This window comes from Neophocaena asiaeorientalis, unplaced genomic scaffold, assembly GCF_003031525.2.
Source record: "Neophocaena asiaeorientalis asiaeorientalis breed wild unplaced genomic scaffold, Neophocaena_asiaeorientalis_V1.1 scaffold391, whole genome shotgun sequence".
NCBI lineage: Eukaryota > Metazoa > Chordata > Mammalia > Artiodactyla > Phocoenidae > Neophocaena > Neophocaena asiaeorientalis.
The window spans coordinates 2,273,512-2,296,222 of NW_020174056.1; the positions used below are offsets into that span (position 1 = coordinate 2,273,512).

At 45.2% G+C, this 22,711-nt stretch overlaps 1 protein-coding gene across 4 annotated transcripts in view; it reads left to right on the forward strand.

The window, feature by feature from the left end:
• Window positions 1–22,711, forward strand: part of MYO5C (myosin VC) — a 110,231-nt gene that overhangs the window by 51,228 nt on the left and 36,292 nt on the right. For 3 of the 4 annotated variants that reach the window (XM_024754326.1, XM_024754328.1, XM_024754329.1), the window contains exons 14-29: window positions 319–402; window positions 2,271–2,405; window positions 2,919–3,016; window positions 3,920–4,006; window positions 4,460–4,571; window positions 5,348–5,559; window positions 7,453–7,618; window positions 8,993–9,139; window positions 11,013–11,177; window positions 12,401–12,494; window positions 15,653–15,716; window positions 18,391–18,571; window positions 20,494–20,587; window positions 20,848–20,911; window positions 20,994–21,074; window positions 22,280–22,460. In XM_024754326.1, the coding sequence (XP_024610094.1) occupies window positions 319–402; window positions 2,271–2,405; window positions 2,919–3,016; window positions 3,920–4,006; window positions 4,460–4,571; window positions 5,348–5,559; window positions 7,453–7,618; window positions 8,993–9,139; window positions 11,013–11,177; window positions 12,401–12,494; window positions 15,653–15,716; window positions 18,391–18,571; window positions 20,494–20,587; window positions 20,848–20,911; window positions 20,994–21,074; window positions 22,280–22,460 (1,965 nt within the window). The remainder of the gene's footprint in view (window positions 1–318; window positions 403–2,270; window positions 2,406–2,918; window positions 3,017–3,919; window positions 4,007–4,459; window positions 4,572–5,347; window positions 5,560–7,452; window positions 7,619–8,992; window positions 9,140–11,012; window positions 11,178–12,400; window positions 12,495–15,652; window positions 15,717–18,390; window positions 18,572–20,493; window positions 20,588–20,847; window positions 20,912–20,993; window positions 21,075–22,279; window positions 22,461–22,711) is intronic. The other variant, XM_024754327.1, reaches the window with a different exon arrangement.

The window sequence follows — 22,711 nt, forward strand, 5'->3', positions numbered from 1 at the left end:
CAGGTCTTCTTGTATTAGCTGCACATGTTACAGGGAAAAAACAGTCACCTGGGGCCAGTGGCAACTAATGGGTGAGTGTAGAGTGACCAGCGGCCAGTGAGAAGTCCAGGCAGCGGGAGAGCCTGGCGCTTTGCATCACATGACATATTCCCAGCTTCCTAAGCTTTCTGTAATGGCATTGCTGTGACAAACAAACTGAATCTCTTTTTAAAACATTGCCTTTATAGCCCCTTCATTAATCTTTCTTTAAAAAGAAAACTGTGGTACTTAGACGCTGTCTGCGTTTGCCTCTTTGGAACTAATCCTTTCTTTGCATAGGTAGAGTATAAATGTGAAGGTTTCCTTGAGAAGAACAGAGACACCGTCTATGACATGCTGGTTGAAATCCTGCGAGCCAGCAAGGTTTGTAAAGTCCTAAGAGGTAGTTAATGTTATTCATTGTGTACTTGACGTGGATCTAGATGTGTATCAGGAAAGAGTAAGAAGTGTGTGTGTGTGTGTGTGTGTGTGTGTGTGTGTTAACTGTCTTGTAGCAGCGAATTGTAGCTCCTACATACAAAAAATGACTGTTTCGGAATTGGCACTAAAATATGTTTCTAGCTTCTGAAAGCATGCACATTTCCACTCTATGCAAAATCAGAAATCAAATATGCAGATGACAGAGACGAAGGACAGATAATGCAATCATTTAAAGAATCACATTTCACATTTTGTTCATTCGCTTACTTATAAAGCACTTATCATGTGCCAAGCACTGTCCTAGATTCTGGGGATACAGCAGTGAACAGGGCAGACAGGGTTCCTGCCCTCATGGAGCTCGCATCCCAGAGGGAGCAGCATACCTTACACATGAAAGCAAGCAATGGTAGGTAGTGCCAACTAAGTGCTCAAGGAAAACCAAAGCAAGATGGAGTGCTGCTCTGCATACGTGAGCTCCTTGAATCCACGGTTCCGTATGATGAAGTGTCACCGTAAGAGTGACTTCTGGCTTTTTCTTTTCCTCCTTAAACATTTCTTTCAATTTAAGAATTTTAAGAATTCAAGTTCTTAAAATTTGAGAAAAAGGATATTTCATACACAGTCCTTCATTTTTTTGAAGATTTGGTTATCATATTTATTTTCCTTCTTTTAGAACGTCCCCAGTCCTTTGCTGATGCTCAAGTATTTTTTTCTCTTTTTTTAAATTTTATTTTATCGCAGTATAATTTAATTGCTTTACAACGTTGTGTTAGTTTCTGCTGCACAGTGAAGTGAATCAGCTGTAAGTGTACATATATCCCCTCCCTCTTGGACCTCCCTCCCCACCCATCCCACCCATCTAGGTCATCACAGAGCACCAGATGCTCAAGAATTTTGACAATTTCCCAAATGAGCCTGAGCACTTCCCACTAATGGTCATAAGTAAATCACAGGCCATGGCAACTTCAGTTATTAAAATTGATTTATGACAGAGAATTCAGTGTAGAAATAACCTGTATCTGCGTACAAAATGAGTTGACGTATTTCACCAATTGTTTACCTGGGGTCCAGTCTGGAAGAGGGACACAGATCGTGGTGAAGCACAGATGGGTCTCTGCACTAAGCCCGCAAGCTGTCAGAGGCCTGGGAATTTCAGATTCACTTGTTCCACAGGGGCTACAGGATGAATCAGGCAGGAATTCTCCCCCAAAGAAGATTCTCAATGTCTGATTTAAAAGAAGAAAATACGAGGTCTTCTCCAAGAGGGAAGATAAGACATTGAAAGAAATAAGTGATGCAAGGTAGAAAGTAGTGAGTGTCTTAAAAGAGGTACAGATCAAAGATGAAGGTAACTCAGAGGAAGTTGGGATTAATTCGCGCTGGGACACCATGGAAGTTATTGTGAAGGGGGTGGGGCTAGAAAATATTATTATAGCACCTTGAGTAATGGGTAGGGTTTGGATCTGCAGGGATGAGAACATGGGGTTAGGAGGGAGGAGATTCCAAGTGCAGAAGCAACGTGATCCAAGGTGCAGAGGGAGGAAGAATAAATGCTTCTCCTGTTCTGACACTTGGAGTGATACCCACATACAGACATTCACAAGCTTTCCCTTCTGCTCCCGTTCCTGGCAAAGAAACCGTCAGTCATCCCGAGTGCGGACGACCCCCCTGTGGAACTGAGATTTGGCCAAGATTGTTCCTTTACCCCCCTACTGGTTTAGACGTGGTTGTTGTGACCATTTCCTTGATTGTTCCAGCTAAGGACTGTGGGCGAATACTTTTGACATTGAAACCCTCTTTGTTCTTCCCAGTTTCATCTTTGTGCCAACTTTTTTCAAGAAAATCCGGTTCCTTCTTCACCTTTCGGTTCAGCGATCACAGTTAAATCTGCAAAGCCAGTCGTCAAGCCGAACAACAAGCATTTCCGGAGCACCGTGGGGAGCAAGGTACTGAGAGAGTTTTCTGAGGGCGAGGGGGCTGAGGGCAGGGAGCCAGGGATGAGTGGGACCCATTCCGGGCCTGGACACGGGCACTGGGTTTCTTCAAATCTGTTAATATAAATGCAAACGCAAAGAAAAGTAGTACTTCATCATCATAGTGCCTCGACCTCTCAGGCTACACACATCTGAGCAAACCATATGTTTGCACAGTAACCCGAGTCACTAAAGTCCTTTGCTGTTTGGGAGTATTGGACGGAGAACTGTTCTGTCCACAAGAGCAGGATATGCTGATAAACCCAGTCACAGACTAAAACCTTTCATAATAGATGTTTATGCATGAAGTTAACTTTTCCTCTTCTTGAGTAACTTATCAAGGTTGGACCTTTTTTTTTTTTTAAACATCTTTATTGGAGTATAATTGCTTTACAATAAGGTTGGGCCTTTTTTTTTTTTTCCTTTTAACCCGGATCTAAGCATTAAATTTCAGCACGATGTTTGTCACCTGACCTTGTTTCCTAGTTCCGCAGCTCTCTGTACTTGCTCATGGAGACCCTCAATGCCACCATGCCCCACTACGTTCGATGCATCAAACCAAATGATGAGAAATTGCCCTTTGAGTAAGTGTTCTTCTGCAACAGAGTGGGGAAGAAACACCGAGGAAACAGTTTCTGTCGTGATGTTGGAGAATTTGCTTGCAATTGTCGTGAACTTTACTGTTTCTCGGTTTTTAAATGATTCAAAACAAGCCTGCCCTCTACATATAATGTTTACACAACCCCTCTGGCTAAGCCGTCTCATCTCCGGGATTAAGCAAAAGGGTTAGATTTGAAAGAATTTTTCTACAGCTAAAGCTTACTCAACTAAGAAAGCCAGAACATTTTCCTCGATGGTAAGAATTTGTATGTGTTTGCAGGAGAGATGCTGTAGAGAGGTCTGAAGTTTTGTCTTCAAACATGCCATGAGGCCTTACTTAGACTTGTTGTCTGGGGCGCCAGGGAAAAGGCCCAGACCCACGAGTGGAAGTTATAGAGACCCTCTTAGCTGACTCAACCTGAGAGGTGTCTAAGGGAGTGGTCCGTCTGGAGGTGGTGACTGTGTCTGTGTGTCCTCAGAGGGTCAGGCCTAAGCCAGAGGGCCACCTGTGGGGTGTCTTATAAAGGGAACTCAGCAACAAGTAGGCACTGGGACGGGTGAGCTTGGACATTTCTTCCACTCTGGTTGTCATTCCAAGCTCAGCGCAAAGGCCGTTTCCCCACAAGGCTTCTCGCTGTTGCCTCCCTCAGTCAGAATCAGCTGCTCCTTTCCCCGTGTCCTCAGTGAAGCTTTCTGAACTGTTTCACAGAGGTGCTATCTTCGTTTGACGTGCAACATGTATTTATTAAGTGTCTGCTGGGCTCGGGGATTACACAGGCAGATCCTGCTGCCCAGGAGCTCACAGTTGGGGCAGGTCCGCTACACCGTTCATGGGCCTGTTTATCAACTGTGATGGCTTAACACATGATCAGGTCGTCTTCTTTCAGGTTTGACTCCAAAAGAATTGTTCAGCAGCTGCGAGCCTGTGGCGTTTTAGAAACCATTCGCATTAGTGCGCAGAGCTACCCTTCTAGGTACGTTGTCAGTTCCTTGTTTGGGGGGGAAAAGTGCCCAACTTCAGGTCTGTGCTGAGATCCAAGGGAGGGGCTGCCGCATTTTCATCAGATATGTTCATAAGGTGTCCCGCTGTGCTGTGGGAAGGCCAGATGAACGAGCACCATGTGAGACAGAGACCACCGTCCCCACCCTCACACCCCACACTCATCTCCGCACTAGTGAGGGTCGCCCGCTGCCTCCCCAGTGCCCCTGAGAAAGGGAGCTGGAGGGGGAGACAGCTGTCGGAGCGGAACGTTAACAGGAGGCATCCAGGGAGCAAAACCACCCAGGTGTGCTCAGGTGAGGTTTGTGGGCAGTGGGTCAAAAGTCAGGGTCATTGTCCCCAGAACAGTGGCAGGTACGCCCTTAGGGTCCACAGGCAGCATGCGTTTCCTCCGGCCCGGCTCCTTAGGTCTGCCTTGACTTTCCAGGTGGACGTACATCGAGTTCTACAGCCGCTTTGGGATCCTCATGACCAAGCAGGAGCTTTCATTCAGCGATAAAAAGGAGGTGTGCAAAGTGATTTTACACAGGCTCATCCAGGTCAGTCCTGCTCTCTCCTGGAACCACGGGCTCGCAAACACTGTCCTCATCTCTGCCTCTGTCTCAGGGCTGTAACTGTCGTGAATGCCTAAGCAGAAAGGAAACATGCCCCGCGCGTCTGTGTGCTAAGGAGATCAGAGCAGACCTACTCATGGGGCATCATCTCCTGACAGCAGGAGTCACCTTGAGGGACCCGAATTCAAACCCTGGCCTCCACCGCCACCGTGCCCTCCTGTCCTGCTGTGTTCTCCCACAGCCTAGGGAGCTTCTGCGGGCCAGGCTTATGTTACACAGTCAGCTAGACGGTGGCTGAGCCGGGGGTTCCAGGCATGGCCCTCAGTGTGGGCTTAGAGGTTTGCTGAAGCCATGACCTGTGATGGAAAAGAAGGGGGGAAGTTATGATGGCCAGGAAGGGGGTGGTGAAGAGAAGCCAAAGGAAGACAGAAACCAAGCCTTTCCAGGTGCCTCTGCTCTTCTGTGGAAAGCACTTATGAAAGGCTGGAGCTCACCAGCAGCCCAGCCAACAATGCACACACCCCTTCCCACCCCACAGACAGATGCCTCACCCTCAAGTCCATTTCTTCCCCAGAAAGAAGCTTTAAACAAACAAGGCAGAATATAAACTTCTAGTTCATAATCAGAGCTTGTCTGCTTTATGTCAAAGAGATGTCAGAATAACAATGTTGGTGGCATGTTTGGATCTCTCAACATTTTTTCCAAGTACTATAGAAAATCTGAAAGATTTTGTTTCTGATTATGTCATTTTTCTCTTCCAGGATTCTAATCAGTACCAGTTTGGTAAAACCAAAATTTTCTTCAGAGCAGGGCAAGTGGCTTATTTAGAGAAACTCCGGTTGGATAAACTGAGGCAGGGTTGTGTTGTGATACAAAAGCACATCCGTGGCTGGCTCCAGAGAAAAAAATTCCTCCGAGAGAGACGAGCGGCCCTGATCATCCAGCAGTACTTCCGGGGTCAGCAAACCGTGAGGTATGTTGGAACCAAGAAGACGTGTGCCATCATTTGGCTTTCTTCGCCGTCACCTCGGGGGGCGGGGCCTCCTTTCTCCTGGGACCCAGGTGCAGATGCGTCCCCCGAGGTGGCCGTGAGCCTCCAGGTGAGATGGCTGTGTCCTCGGGGGCAGGTGGTGCTGACTGCCTGCTGTCCCCACGTGGCAGAGGTGACAACCAGGACCCTGAAGAGGGGAAGCGCTGATCAGCGTGCTGCTGAAGAGGGTCAGAATTCCTGGTGAGACCAGGTAGAGGGGCTGGACTGCTGGTCCATGGGAACCAAAAACACCTAAGGTGATCAAGGTTCAAGTGAAGCCTTAGAGTAAAGACACCAGTGACCAGCCTACCTTGCAGGTGGTGGGGCAGACCATGCCTGAGGGGACCATGGCAAGGCTCTGCCCGCAGGCACTAAGCCCCTGGGTGGTGCTGCCTGAGTGGAGGGCAGTTCCGCCGGCCACGCCCACCCCCCACCAGGAGGCTATGCTGGCCTGGCCAGCAAGACGGGCATCCCTCCTGGACAGCATTTTGTGGTTCTGTGTCTGCCCTGCCTCCCTCCTTCGCTTGCTCTGAGGGTAGTTGAGGGCGCAGGTGTTTAAGGGTCAGGGTGTGTGGCTCAGCCTCCCTTGTCCCAAGCTTGAGCCTGACCTCCAGCAGCATCTGGGCTTCTGCACGTGGCTGACACACCACAGCCTTCATCTCGGCACACCCCAAACTGGACTCGCCATTCCACCACCCTACCCCCACCCTAGCCCACTCTCCTCCCAGGCAACCATCTTACACAGAAACACAGCCAGCCTTGCCCTCCTGAGCCTCTGGTGTCAGTTAATAGCAGCAGTCTCCAGGGCAGGAAACTCCAGAATTAGCTTCTTCCCCAAACTCATGCTCCCTTTCCATTTGGGAATCACCGTGGCCTGGGATTCTGTTCCCCGCTTGCCTCTTGTGTCTGTCCCGTTCATTTCATTCCTGCGCCCGTGCCCTGGACGAGGCCTTCATCATTGTTTGCCTTTCACTGTACAGCACAGCCCTCCACCTGCTGCCTTTCTCTCCCATCTTCCTAAAGCAGGGCCTGCCCTGCTCCTGCCGTGAATGCCTCCAGTGGCCCCTGTTTCCCACAGAAGAGCACTCAGGTTTCAACGTGGTATTCACGTCCCCCCATGGCCTGGATGCTGTTATAAGCATGGAAACTCTGTGAGGACAGGGACCATACTTGTCTGGTTCCCACTGCATCCATCCGTAAGACCCAGCACAGTGATTGTCACATAGTAGGTGTTCTATACATATATATATATATATATATATTTTAATAACAAATTGTCCCCATCTATCTTTCTCACCTCACAGACTACCAATTTTCTCCATGTGTCTTATATTCTAGCAATTCCAGACAAATTCCCTTTTTCTGAATATTTCAGGCACTGTTAGGCCTTCATGCCTTCACTGATCCCTTAGTCTGAAATGCCTTTTCCAGCCTTCAATGTCTACAGAAATCCTACTTTTCCATTAAGGCTGGCTGACATCTCCGCTCTTCCTAAGCAGAATGATATTTCAATAAGATCTCTCTCACAGATCTTTCAGTAGTTATTTTACTTTTCTTCTTATCCCACTTGACCATTTCTAAGTCCTTCTGTTTCATGAGGCTGCAAACATTGAAGGTAAGAACTTTGTGTTCACCCCCAGTCCTTCAGATAGGTCCTTCGAAAAACTTCTTCTGTAAGGGCCAAATATTTGGGCTTCTGGGGTCATGTGGTTTCTCACGCAGCTGTTAAACTCTGCCTTTGTAACGTGAAATCAGTCATGGGCCATTTGTAACCCTCTGGAGTAGGTGTCAATGCCCTGTGGGTAACAGATTTACTCTACATTCTTTTAAACCAAGGAAAGCTGTTACCGCCACAGCCTTAAAAGAAGCATGGGCAGCCATAATCATTCAGAAGTACTGTCGTGCGTATCTTGTCCGCAGTCTGTACCAACTGATTCGTGTGGCCACCATCACCATCCAGGCCTACACCCGAGGATTCCTGGCGAGGAGGAGGTATCGAAAGGTGCGGCTTTCTGGGATGTGAATGTCTGTTCGTACATGTCCACCACAGGTGGGATTTGGTTATTGTTTCAAAAGTCTAGGGAGGAGAACATTTGCAAATGATGCTACTGATGAGGGATTAATTTCCAAAATATACAAAAGAACTCGTACAGCTTAATATCAAAAAACCAGCCCAACCAAAAATTGGGCAGAAGACCGAGATCGACATTTCGCCACAGAAGACATGCAGATGGCCAGTAGGCACGTGAAAAGACGCTCAACATCGCTCATTATTAGAGAAATGCAAATCAAAGCTACAATGAGGTACCACCTCACACCCGTCAGAATGGCCATCATCAAAAAGTCTACAAATAATAAATGCTGTAGAGGATATGGAGAAAAAGGAGCCCTCCTACACTGTTTGTGGGAATGTAAATTGGTGCAGCCACTATGGAGAACAGTATGGAGGTTCCTTAAAAAATTAAAAATAGAGTTATCATGTGATCCTTCAATCCCACTCCTGGGCATATATCCAGAGAAAACTCTAATTCGAAAAGATACATGCACCCCTATGTTCATAGCCGTGCTGTTTATAGTAGCTAAGCCATTGGAAGCAACCTAAATGTCCATCAGCAGAGGAATGGATAAAGAAGATGTGGTATGTGTGTATATGTGTGTGTGTGTGTGTGTGTGTGTGTGTGTATGTATATATATATATATATATATTTATATATACAATGGAATATTACACAGCCATAAAAAAAGAATGCAGTAATGCCATTTGCAGCAACATGGATGGACCTCTAGATTATCATATTAAATGAAGTAAGTCAGAGAAAGACAAATATCATATGACTTCAGTTATATGTGGAGTCTTTAAAAATGATACAAATGAACTTATTTACAAAACAGAAATAGACTCACAGACATAGAAAACAAACTTAGGGTTAGTTACCAAAGGGGATAGTGGGAGGTGGATAGATAAATTAAGAGTTTGGGATTAACATATACACACTACTATATATAAAATAGATAAACAACAAGAACTTACTGTATAGCACAGGGAACTATATACTCTTATCTTTTAATAACCTATAATGGAAAAAGAATCTGAAAAAGAATATATATATAGGTATAACTGAATCACTTTGCTATACATTTGAAACTAACACAGCATTGTAAATAATTACAATTATTTACAATGTAAATAATTGTCATTTACAATGTAAAAAAGAATCTGAAAAAAGATAGGTAATAGTGCTCTGTGGGTTGATTACAAGAAATTCATATTTTACCCTGTAGGAATATTTTGGTAGTTTTATCTCCCAACATTGGAAGAGTTGATGAGTAAAACAGTAGAGACCCAGTTTGCATTTCACAAAATCTTCTTTTAAAGATGCTGGAGGAACACAAGGCTGTGATCCTTCAGAAGTATGCCCGGGCGTGGCTGGCCAGACGCAGATTCCAAAATATCCGACGATTTGTGCTCAACATTCAGCTTACTTACAGAGTTCAGCGTTTGCAGAAAAAGCTAGAAGACCAGGTAGGTGTTCCCAATGCATCTTTCATATTTACTTTTTCTAACAGATATATTTTGTTCTGGGCCAGTTCCCTAGCTATGCTGTGGATGAAATTATTTTAAGGCAGGACAGGAAAAATTGAACATAAAATTTTCTCTGCCATTTGAGCCACAACCTTGTCCCCTTTAGCGTGCGTTGTGCGTCTGCGTTATATGTTAACTAGATCCTCTTAGAAGACACACCCCCTCCTCCCCAAAAAAGCAGTTTCCTCCTGGTGCCAGCAAGGTAGCTGCTTACGAGATAACTTTCCTTCCTTAATCCTGTAAAGGGTCACAGTGATCCACTACTTGTGTTGTTGGACTACGTAAACTGTCAATATATTACTTTGACGTATAGCCCTTTGTCTTAAAAACTTACATAACTGTGCTTTGACCTGTAACAGGCGGAACAGTGCTCAGAGCTTTCTGAAAGATTGTCTCCTGGGTTATAATCCTCAGGTTGGCTCGAATAAAATACTTTATTTCTTTTTTAAATTGAATATTGATTAATTATTATTTTTTTTGTCAACACTGTTAAGATTTATGCCCTTGTTAGGAGGTTCAAACAGTTTACGTGGACCAACTAAGCTAGGAAACAGAAGCGCACTGTGAAGGGCTGATACATATGGTTGTGTAGGTTGCACCCTGCATAAGGGCACCTGCCCAAGAGAGCAAGTAGGGATGAAATCCAGTCTGGCTTCACTTGCCAGCCCATGTGTCTTGGTATAAAGCTGTACTGCCTTGAGGCATGGGTGCCTTTTTCTAATTTGCACAAAGATGCTACCTGCATGCCAAGCCATGCTCCCTCAGAGCTGCACTGGCCCAGAGAAGTTGCCGTTTTCTAACTTGCCCAAAGGTCCATGTGGTCTAGCTACAGCCCTGCCAAGTTTGGGAAGATTCCCCATACCATTCCCATTGATAGGAAAAAACTTCATATACCCTCAGCCAGTGGGAGAGAGCTGTGGAATATGCAGTGTCCAGTTCTATGAAACATACTCCTGCATCTGTCTCAAATAATACTGAGATTCTCCTACAGTAAACTTTAAACTTAGCCCTAGGGGTCGTTGGTGAATGGATGAATGTGCAGACAAGAAACTTCAGGTTTTGATAAAGTTTCCCCTCCTTGTGCTGTTGTGCAGCAGGCCTGCATGTTATATAGCTTGTGGAGAACAGCATTGAAAAACAGCCCTGGCCAAGTGGGAGCAGGGCCCGTGGGAGTGTCCGCACTCCCTGAGCTCCTTTCTAGGTGTTCATGCGCTTAGGGCTGCCATAACAAGCCAGCACAGACTGGGCGGCTTAAACAACAGACATTTATTTTCTCACAGTGCTGGAGGCTGAAAGTCCAGCATCAAGGTGTTGGCAGCGCTGGTCTCTTCCGAGGGGTTTCTCCTTGGCTTACATGTGGTCTTCTTCTCCCTGTGCGTGTCTGGGTCCTAATCTCGTCTCATAAGGACAGCAGTCATACTGGATTAGGGCCCACCTGTATGACCTCGTTTTACCTTAATTACATCTTTAAAGACCCAATCTCTAAATACACTGACGTTCTGAGGTACTGGTGGTTAGCACTTCAGCATGTGGATTTGGGGGGATGGAGGGGACACAGCTCAGCCCACCACATTAGGGCTGTCCTGGAGCTCCACGGTTGGACTAAAAGAGCCACCCACTCAGGAAGGCATTTGCCTGACTAGCTCTGCGTCCCTATCTTAACTAGGTTGAAGGTGCTCATACATGCCATTGTAATGATAACTGTGGACAGTGTAAAGAAACCTCCGATTTAGATGAGAACTTGTGAGGAGCAAATGGAACAGCTTCTTTATTTTGGATAAACCCCTAAGTATAGGATGTTTCTTTCCTCTAGAACAGAGAGAACCATGGGCTGGTGGAAAAGCTGACCAGCCTGGCTGCTCTTCAGGCCGGTGACATGGAGAAGATTCAGAAACTGGAATCAGAGCTGGACAGAGCAGCCACCCACAGGCAGAATTATGAGGAGAAGGGGAAGAGATACAAGGCTTCCGTGGAAGAGGTCTGTGCTGGAAGTGACTATGGGCATAGGTTGTGAGTCGTGCCGTGAAAGAGATCACAGTGCAGCATTTTCCCACAGAGCAGGCTTCTGCAGAGCAAATCAGATTTTGCCATTGGCTTCCATTACGGAAGAGAGCCTCCATTTTAGGGGAGGAGAGATCTGAGGCCTAGAGTCCGGGTGGGGGCAGAAGAGGAGGCTAATGCTTCAAGAAGCACAATATAAGGTTTCCTCTTCCTTTCCACGTTTGTGAAGTGATGAAAGGCCTGAGAAAGAACCCTGGTCAGATGCTTCCCTCTCTTCCAGCATGACCTTGATCTCCTGTCACTTGTCCACCTGGTGTGCATCCTGGAAGCATCGTCCCCAGAGCAGCAGTGCAAAGCATGGGCAGGTTTTTATCTCTGTGGTGTAGTAAAAAGAGCAGTAGACATAAAACCCAGATATCCCAGGCTCACATCTTCTCTGGGCAACCTTGGACAAGTCACTCACCCTCTCTGAATTTTGGTTTCCTCATATGTAAAATGGGAATAACAAAAAGGGACTGACAGAATTATTGTGAAGATAAAATTGTCAGATAGAATAATTTAACCAAGTGACTGTCATAGAGCCCCGTGAAAGCGTGAACTGCTGTTTTCTAAGCAGGTGGTCTTTATTACCGTCCGTTCTGCACCTTCTGAAGTGCCACAGCACCCACCGTAGTGGCAGCCCAGGGCATCCCTCTGCCTTCCCCGCGACCAGATGCCTGGCTGCACCAACACGGCTGCTGGCATCCCCCTCACTGCCAGTCACCAGCCATCAGCACTCAGGGGCCCCCAGCTGCCAGCCCAGCAAGCACTTTACAAGAGAACTTAGGTCGTGATCACACATCCTTTCTGAGTCTCAAAGTGTGAATCCACTTTATATCATAAATTTCTTATATTAGGTATATAAATACCCTGGCCAAGAAAAAGACAGAGAAGTTTCCTTGACTTTGGGAAAACCTTGGATTTGGTTCTTTCTCCTTGATTTCAGCCATTTCTGGGCGAGGCTGGGAACTAGTGTCTGTTGAAGTCACATGGAGCCCTTGCACGTGGAGCTAAACACAGCGTCTTGCAGTGGGCTGGTGCCGGCTGTTACCTATGGATGGGAGCCGAGACCAAAAAATACTAATTTAAAAATATACAGGCAGTGGGGACAAAACTCAAAGTGAGGTTTTCAAAAAAGCATTTTTTTCTTCCCTTTGCTAGAAATTGGCAAAGCTTCAGAAGCGTAATTCAGAATTGGAAATAGAAAAAGAACAAATACAGCTGAAGCTTCAAGAGAAGACTGACGAGTTGAAAGGTAAAGCCCAAGGTGACCCGACACACATTCACCCGTTCACAAGTCCATTCATTCAGGAAATAGGTACTGGGTGGGAACTGAGTTTCAGGCTGGACCAGGAGGCTCTGGCATAATGAGAAAACTTTCACTCCACAGAGAATAACTTTATTTAAATCGTGGCAACTGTACCCTACAGATTTATCCGGTTTATTCCCATCTTTTGTCGGAGCACAGCCGTCCCTGTCTCAGAACCTCCTGGGCCATTTACAAAGTACCGATGGGTGGGCCATCAGCCTGGAGCTGTGATTTCAGAAGATGGGGTGGGGGAGTGTAGTGGGTGGTGGTGGCAGGTATGGTTCAGAGTCTGTATTTTTTTTTTTTTTGCGGTACGCGGGCCTCTCACTGTTGTGGCCTCTCCCGTTGCGGAGCACAGGCTCCAGACGCGCAGGCTCAGTGGCCGTGGCTCACGGGCCCAGCCGCTCCGCAGCATGTGGGATCTTCCTGGGCCCGGGCACGAACCCGTGTCCCCTGCATCAGCAGGCGGACTCTCAACCACTGCGCCACCAGGGAAGCCCCAGAGTCTGTATTTTTTTAAACCTTGTAGTCATCCTGATGCATTGTCCAGGGCAGTGTTGGGATAATGTTTGTGGCTTACCAAGCATCTGCACTCAGATTTCAGCTCTGTCCAGGTTACTTAGTCTAAGTGGTACCCAGGTCCTCTGCCACTGTCCTGGCCCTGAACAAAGGGCCCCGCTTAGCACTGAGCTACATCAGCCCTGAGCTGTCAGATGCAGGCCCTTGGGACCAGCAGTAACACTTTCCTTTGGAGTGTGGAGCAGCCATCCTTAGCCTAGCTCTGTCCATCTGTACTTGTCCGACTCAAATTCTAATTGCAAGCCCTTGCTAAATCCCAGAAAAGGCAGCAGGAACGTGAGCCTAGTGGTTCCTCACCAGGTAGTTTAAATCACCACGCTGGATTATCTGTCGTGTCCAGGAGCTATTCCTTAAGCTCCAGCATGGGGGCAAGGGCGCAAGGGTTCAGGCCTGGGGATCTAGCACACACCTTAGGCCCAGCTGTTGGGGGATGTGCCAGCATCTGGAGCAGCACTAAGCCCTGGGATTCAGGTCAGAGTGCAGGAGAAGCACATGTCGGGAGGAGGAAGTAAACATCCTGAGACCTGGCCAGCAGAGCAGGCAGGGTGTTCAGGTGAGGCCCAGGATGGGCATGACCTCCTGCTGCACATACTGTGTACCCTGCACCCTGTCTCTAAGGGCTGATGATGTGGGTGCTGGGGCCCACGTACGTGGCAGTGATGGACAGGAAGAGGTTAGAGGTCTGTGAGTAAACCTTGAACTCGAATTAGGGAAGGGCTTTTTAATTACAATCCATTCCTCTTGAGTGTTTGTTCCTCTTTCTAAGTTCTTTAAGTGGAATTTCCCACAAAAAATTTTAAATTCCCACAAGTATGTCCTGAAAATTATATATTTGACAGCATTGACATGTTTGGGTGGGTAATTTTATAACTCCTTCTAAAAAGTGCCTGAAAGCGTTCACACCCCATGTTTATAAACTGCTTATCCTGTGGGTCTCCCTACACATGGCAAACTGAGTTTTACGAAAGCACCAACTTCCACTTAACTCTTGTGACGTGGGACTCAAGGATATTATCGAATGCTGTTTCCCCTTTTTGAGATTCCACCTTGGGCAAAATCTCATTGCTTTGGGGAAGAAAGTCCCATTTGGACAGCCTCTTTAGCCCATTTGCAAATAGCCCAAGATGGTAAACACCAGAATTGAAGTCAATTCTGTGAATGAATTAAACACTGAAATTATACCAAATACGGTATCTTCTAAATTAAAGCTTAAGCATTTTCCCTAGTATTTTCTGGATGACTCATGACATTCTGAAGCAGTCATTTTGATTCAGGGACATTTTACACTGCATTGGACAAACTATTAAACTGTTGGCTTTTTTTTTTTCTTTAAACAAAGACATGTAGAGGATTACTGTTGTCACGTCATCCCTGGGCTCCCCTCTGGGGCAGGACTCAGAAATGAGGTAGAACTCAGGGAAGAGGTATCAGCTAAGCACATATCGGGCTGTCAGGCTTTGATGGGCTGCATCTGTTAATCCTGTGCCCATTCTGAAGGGCACCTGTTGTGTGTGGACACATTGGGAATGTGGAGCTCTCCTAACCAGAGACCGTCTTGAACCCCAGTGATTGTTTCCCAGTGGTCAGGTGCCCACTTAGCCTACACTTTGTGTTGGATTCTTGTATTGTATTTAAATGCAACAGTGGCCTTTTAGACTTCCTCTTCCCCAGGTGAAGACAGACACTTTATTATTTTCTTGGTTATCATGAATGAATGATTCTCCACCAACGCCCTTTGGTTCCCACCCACCCCACCCTCCGCCAGGGGACATTTGGCAATGTCTGGAGACATTTTTGGTGTCACAGCTAGAGCAGAGGTGCTACTGACCTCCAGTGGGTAGAAGCCAGGGATGCCAGTCAACATCCTACAGTGAGCAGGATGGCCCCCTCTCCACAGCAAAGAATTATCTAGCCCGAAGCATCAATAGTGCTGAGATTGAGAACCCCTGTCATAAATTGATCATCTTCTTCCCAAAGGGTTTCTGTTTATTTTATTTATTTATTTTTTTTTTGCGGTACACGGGCCTCTCACTGTTGTGGCCTCTCCCGTTGCGGAGCACAAGCTCCGGACGCGCAGGCCCAGCGGCCATGGCTCACAGGCCCAGCCGCTCCGCGGCACGTGGGATCCTCCCGGACTGGGGCACGAACCCGCGTCCCCTGCATCAGCAGGCGGACTGTCATCCACTGCGCCACCAGGGAAGCCCTGTTTTTTTTTTAATAATAATATTTATTGTCTCAAAGCCAACATATCTATTTTAATAAAGCGAATGGTATTCAGACCAATAAAAGTACTCTGAAACTATTCATAGATTCCAACATAACAAATTTGTGAGGGTTATTATTTTGAAACCCCCTTATCTATTTCTAACTTATAAAAAAATGACATTTATACTCTCATCTTAAGTCCCATTAATCATAAATATCACATGATTATTCTTACATTCTCACTTTCTTAAATGTGACATGAAACAATCAAGGCATTGCTTTGTGGACATATTTCAAAGAGTATTCATTCTCTTTCACAGAAAAAATGGACAACCTCACCAAGCAGCTCTTTGATGATGTGCAGAAAGAAGAACGACAGAGAATGTATGAAATCTCATTTGTCTTAAAGCCACTGCTTTTTTCTCTCTCTGCTCTTTTCTGTTTTGCGTCTCAGCTTGCAGGTAGCAGATCACAGATACAGGAGAGCAGGGTGTGAATATTTTTAGGAAGTGAGAGACTGAGCTTTGAGAGAGCTAAGTGCCCAGTGTGCACCTCTCAGACACTGCACAGGTTCTGGAGTTGTGGGCACAGTGGACCTTTATTGCCAAGACAGTGAGAAGTTCAGAGACTGCCACCTCTTCATCTTCCATCAAGTCCAAGGATGAAAATTAGTGCCTCTTAAATAAACCTCCCTTCCTTCCCCTCACCCCCCACATTGTATCTGTAAACTTGACTCTTGTCTCAGGTAGTAATGTGTGTAACCCACCTCACACAAATTAAGACAGGTCCCCATGAGCTTGTACTGTACCAGCTCTGCCTTTCCTGTCTCAGTATCAAATCCTTTGCTAAGGTCTAGAGGCTCCAGTCTGTGCCCCCCTCTCTTAAGAAGTCAACTCACAGGCTTTTAGATCTCCAGGTAGGGATTCATGGCAGGGTGTTGGGGAGAGATGGAACATTCTTGCATATCTCTGTCCAAGGCTAGAAGGCACAGGGCTGCCTGGGTGGCAGGATATACAGCTTCCCTGTGAAGTTAGTTAGCAGGAGAACCTGGGTCTGGATGAAGAGGCAGTTAGGGGAGGGAGTGTCACTGAAAATCTCCAAGAGTTAACAGATACATAGAGTGTTTCATGATCCTACATCAGTTTTGTTTGTTGTTGTTTTTTTGATGTATCGTTGATTTATAGTGTTATATTAGTTTCATGTGTACAACATAGTGATTCAAACTTTTTATACATTGTACTCCACTTATAGTTATTATAAGATATTAGCTAATATTCCCTGTGTTATATAATATATCCTTTTAGCTTATTTATTTTATACATAGTAGTTTGTACCTCTTAATCCCGTACGCCTTTCTTGCCCCTCCACCTTCCCTCTCCCCACTGGTAGCCACTAGTTTGTTCTCTGTGAGTCTGTTTCTGTTTTGCTACATTCATTCATTTGTTTTATTTTTTAGATTCCACATATAAGTGATAACACACAGTATTTGTCTTTCTCTGTCTGACTTATTTCACTAAGGTATTATACCCCCCAGTTTCATCCATGTTGTTGCAAATGGAAACTTTTCTTTTTTTATGGCTGAGTAATATTCCGTTGTATACATATGCCACATCTTCTTTATCCATTCATCTGTTGATGGCCACTTAGGAAGCTTCCATATCTTGGCTATTGTAAATAGTGCTGCTGTGAACATTGGGGTGCATGTATCCTTGTGAATTAGTGTTTTCATTTTCTTCGGATATATACCTAGGACTGCAATTGCTGGGCCATACTTACATCAGTTTTTAAATAGGGATAGTTAACTCTTTACCTTGAAAAGTCTGTTTTTCAGTGAACTCTAAACTCTAGGATAGAGGAGCTCAGCTATTGGCATCTGCTGGTGTTCTGGGGCCACTTAGGAGTGATCATTTCAAGCAGGGGCTTGGAGAGCCAGCCTGAGGCCAAGTCATTTTGACCCCTTTGCAGTCCTCATCAGCCCTCACCTGCAGCTCCTTTTGGTCCCCGGTCAGCTGACTGGGGAAGACTTGGTCCTGTCACAACCCTTGAGAGGCTCAGAGGTGCCACAGTCAGTGGGCATACTTCTGGTCAGTTTAGGCTACACGTCTGAGATTCTCTTTACATAAGATTTCTGGTTGCAATTTGCTTCTTCAAATGTATTCTCCTGACCTCTTAGGAGCACTGTAGTTTTTTTTTTTTTAAATCTGAAAACAAAGTTTAAAAGTTTGTTAATACCTGTAAGAAGAAATGAAACAAAAACCTATTGGGAATATGACTCTCTTCCTCAGGATTTTCCTCTTTGTGCTACAAAAGCAAGTCATAAAATGGACTGAGTTGACAGCCCAGCGAGTGGGAAGATGATTTCTTAAACTCACAGAGCTCCTAGGATGGCTTCAATTCCGACTGGGCCCCTGTGAGCTATGTAGGGCTGGTCTAGGCTCTGTATGTCTCTTCGGTTATTTTTCTTGGGCTCAACTGAGCAGTCACTGTACAAGGAATTGGCTTTCTGTGGCCTTCTGGGCACTGGGTTTGCTGCAGTTTATTCTAAAATGATTGAAGAGCTGAACCCTTTCACATATTAAATGGCTATTAATTTAATAACCGTTTAACTGGTTTAGGCCTAAGTATTAACTTGTTTAGGACTAAGCCAAACTGCTCCAAGGATCCTTGGTTCGAGGCCGGGGACAGGACTTAGCAGAATGTGCCACGGTCCTTTCTGAGTGAAGTGGCCCCTTTAGGGGACCACGTGGAACCGGGGCGGCTTGGGGGATACACGACCCCCAACAAGCATTGAGTCTTTACGTTTAGCCTCCCTCTCCTGCGCGTCCTCGGAGTGACCCCTGTAGAGCCACACTTCTCTGATCAGAAGGTGTAAGAAGAAGCTGCCTTACCCTAAGGGGACAGAAAGCAGTCTGCTAAACAGAAGACCATTGTCCTCACAATAGGTCTTAACTTGGCTCTTCCTTTCGGAAGGAAGAGCCTCTTATTTTCCAAATGATCTGTAGTTCGACTTCAGGGTAAAGCCTTTAGAGACGGTTCAGAATTTTCTTTTGCTGCTTAGACTTCTTGAAAAAAGTTTTGAACTGAAAACGCAAGACTATGAGAAGCAGATCCGGTTTTTGAAAGAAGAAATGAAAGCTCTCAAAGATGAGAAGGTGCAACTGCAGCATCAGCTGGAGGGAGAGCGGGTCGCCTCTGATGGCCTGAGAGGGGAGGTGGCCCGGCTGAGCAAGCAGGCAAAGGTAGGAGCTGCTCACCCCCCATAAGCTCTTTGGCTGACTCGTCTGACCTGCAGGAGCGGGAGGAACTTCACACCCCTGCAGGGTCAGCTGACAGTACCCATGTGAGGGCAGAAAGCCAAAGGACCCCGGTTCCTCCAATTCTTCCAAGTATAACCCGCCCCCCGCCCCGCTGCCTTTGACTTAGCAATACTGGTTTTTTATGTTTTAAAAGTCAGCTTTCTAACTTTGTAAAAATTATATTTTCATAAAGTTGTTCAAGTATGTTGACCCAGAGAATACTTCCATATGAAATTATAAATTGATGTGAAACCCTGTTACATAATCCATCATGTTGTATATCTGGTAATACCGATATTAAAATTAAATGACCATATCAGAATCTTCCATTTTAAAGTGTTATCAGATAATCTACACAAGCAATGGTCCATGCCTGGACGATCAAGGTTTTAACTAAATTCCTTCCCCATTGGAAAATACAGACCCGTTTTTCCCTCCCTTCTTCAAGGCAGACCATTTTAGTGTAAGGTTGGAAAGCTTTTAAGCTTCCACTAGATATGTGAGACACATGTTAGTAGAAAATTGTTATGGTTACACAGATATCCTCTGTACTCATCAAGGAGTACCCGTGCATAGTTTAGAAGATGTGTCATGGAATCGTACCTGGGTTGCCTCTGAATTTCTTAGCGGAACTGCCAATATTCTCTGGGCCCTAGTCTCCTATTATTTGAAAGTAGTAGATTGGACTGTGGAATCTGCAGGGACCACATATGCCTATGAGTCCTGCATTCTTAGCAGCCACATAAGACTGATGTCCATCTGGGAGTCACGTCACCTGGCTGCAGTCTATATCTTGGGAAATCACGTGGCTGCCCTTGGAGTACGGCACCAATATTCGTCACTTGTTTCCTCTTTGGTAGCTAAAACTATGATCCACACTCTCCAGTGTGGTATATTAAGGAGATTAATCTGATTTTCAAAGAAAATAAACCCGTTGTCATCATGATACATGTTATAATAAGCCTGTAAGTAAATACAGTTATGACTTGGAACATTTACTGAAACGTTACCAAGAGTCGGGCTTGAGGGTGGATAGTCCTGGGTCCCCTGTCAGCTGTCCATGTGACCCTGAATGTGCCATGTAACGCTTATGCAGCTTCAGTTTTCTGATCTATAAAAGGTCATTCTAGTCACCTTATAGACCTGTTACAAGGATGAGGTCGTGTATGTAAAATGATCAGTAAATGCCAACTTGATCTCCCTTTTCACCTCCTGTGGAAACAAGAGCTTTAACCTTTAAACACTTAGACTGACTGAGAAAATATCCAGGAAGGGTTACTCACCTCTGAACAGCTCCCATAGCTGCAGAAGACAAACCTGAGCTCACATGTGAATAGAGGCAGAATACAGCCTCTTCCCCACAACCAGAGCTGCCCCTCTTGGACCCGGGTCATGCCCTCACTGCCAACTCCTAGACCTCCAGGGCATGGCCTGCCCCTGCCGCTGGGCCACGTCTAAACGTAGCTGGAGCCCAGACCCTTGACTTGGCCCACTTCCTTGCATCCAAGATTTCATCCTACAGTGAGAGAGCACTTATCCCCTGTGCTTGATTTCTCGCAGCTCCTTCCCCTCTCCCACCCCTCCCCAAACTTGCAGTAAGTACTTATTTTTTCCCTTTTTATAGTAGGGAAGCTAATTCTATTGCTACAACCAAGTACATCTGGGAAGCACAGTATTTTAGATAGTTAAACAAGGTTTTAAGGCCAAGCCTTATGGGCAGCGATGGTTTAACAAGATTTTAACGGAGAAACTGCACTTAGGACAACTTGCACAGATAAATAATACAGTAATAGTGTTCCCTTTGTCTGATGTAAATCATGATAGCTGTTTTTTCTTCACCTGGTTCCATCATTGCTGGGATTCAGACAATCTCTGAGTTTGAAAAGGAGATAGAGCTACTTCAGACACAGAAGATAGAAGTGGAAAAACATGTGCAGTCCCAGAAACGGGAAATGAGAGGTAACGAAAATATGAGTCACTGAGTCCATTGGGGTGCAGGCTGAATTTATCATAGGTGTCACTGTTAAGGCAGTGTGTCCTTTGATTGGTCTGAGGCTGGTTAGTTAGTTGGTTGGTTGGATAGCTGGTAAGTTAGTCAGCTGATGAGATGGTTAGCTGGAGAGTCTGAAGGGCTAGAGAACTGGGTCCTTAAAAAGGAAATGGGAAAAGAGAAATTAGGCAAAAATGTAATTTATACCAGTTGTGCCTTTTTCTCTCAGAAAAGGTGTCAGAAATCACCAAACAACTTCTTGAGAGCTACGACACTGAAGATGTAAGAAGCAGGTAATCATTTTTGCATTATCAAGCATTTAAAAAAAGGTAACACATGAAAGAGATGATTTTCTTACCCTCCTCATTGTTGCAGGCTCTCTCTGGAAGATTTGGAACATTTAAATGAAGATGGAGAACTTTGGTTTGCTTATGAAGGACTAAAGAAAGCAACACGGTGAGAAATTTCCCTCCGTTTCTTTGTGATTTTTCAGAGATAATGTACTATTGAAAACTCAAAAGTTTATCTTTCATAGATTTGATAGACAAAGTAAATTCCTTATAGTAGAATGGTCTAATAATCCCTGGAAATATTTCTTTGAAGATTGAGTAAATTAGTTTAATAATGAAGAACAATCTCTTTGTGGGATAACTGGCCAAATAATAAAACCCATAACCTGTACAATGAAAACTGACTATATCAAATAAGTTAGCCAGTGTTGCTATAGATATATAAATATGTTTATTTATTTATTTATTTTATTTTATTTTTGGCTGTGTTGGGTCTTCGTTGCTGTGCACAGGCTTTCTCTAGTTGTGGCGAGCGGGGGCTACTCTTCATTGCGGTGCGCGGGCTTCTCATTGCAGTGGCTTCTCTTGTTACGGAGCACGGGTTCTAGGCACATGGGCTTCAGTAGTTGTGGCACGTGGCCTCAGTAGTTGTGGTGTACGGGCTTAGTTGCTCCGCGGCACATGAGATCTTCCCGGACCAGGGCTCGAACCCGTGTCCCCTGCATTGGCAGGCGGATTCTTAACCACTGCGCCACCAGGGAAGTCCCTATAGATATGTTTAAATTTAAGGCGTTTGCTTTTTTAAAAATTAGTAAAGTATTTTTAGAGCAGTTTTAGGTTCACAGCAAACCGAACAGAAAGTACAGAGGTTTCTCATATACCTCCTACCCCTACACATGCACAGCCATTATCAACATCTCTCACTAGAGGGTACATCTTTTAAAACTGATGAACCTATGCTGACATATCATTATCACCCAGAGTCAGTCGTTTACCCTAGGGTTTACTCTTGGTGTTGTACATTCTATGGGTTTTGAAAAATGTATAATAACATGTATCTTTATCATTGTTCCATCACACAGAACGTATTTTTTTAATTATTAGAGTAAAAATATAATTTTGATGTCCAAAATAAAATTTCTTATCATTAACTGCATGTTAACATCACATAACACTTCCTAACCAGCTAGAAGGAGTTTATAATTTTATGTTCCTAATTCCATAGCTTGTAACCTTGTGTACACAGGTAAACTTTATGTGCTTAGCGCCTGGCTCTTAATTGTGGGTTTTCATAACTGCTGCAGAAGTACACACTCAGAGTCATCAGCAGAATAAAGACTGCAGTTAACTTCTTGACCCCTCCTCTAACAGCATTTTGGAGAGCCATCTCCAGTCCCAGAAGGACTGCTACGAAAAGGAGATTGAAGCTCTGAACTTCAAAGTGGTGCATCTAAGTCAGGAAATCAACCACCTGCAGAAATTATTTAGAGAAGAGAATGACATCAATGAAAGTATCCGTCATGAAGTCACCAGGCTAACATCGGAAAACATGGTATGGTCTCAGCCGCGGGCCCCAGTCATGGCCATTATTCTGGAGATGTTATGCATTAGTGGAGTAAAATTCAGTGTCTCAGCTGTAAAACAGATTACATTTCCCAGGAGTGAAATAGCTGGTTCAGAAGATAAAACTATAAAATAACCCCAGGCTGGAAAGCATTTTAAGAGGGTTTACCGTAGGATAGGTCCAGATTCTGTGATGTGTGTGTTCTTAAATCTATCCATTTTAAATCTAGCCCTAACCCC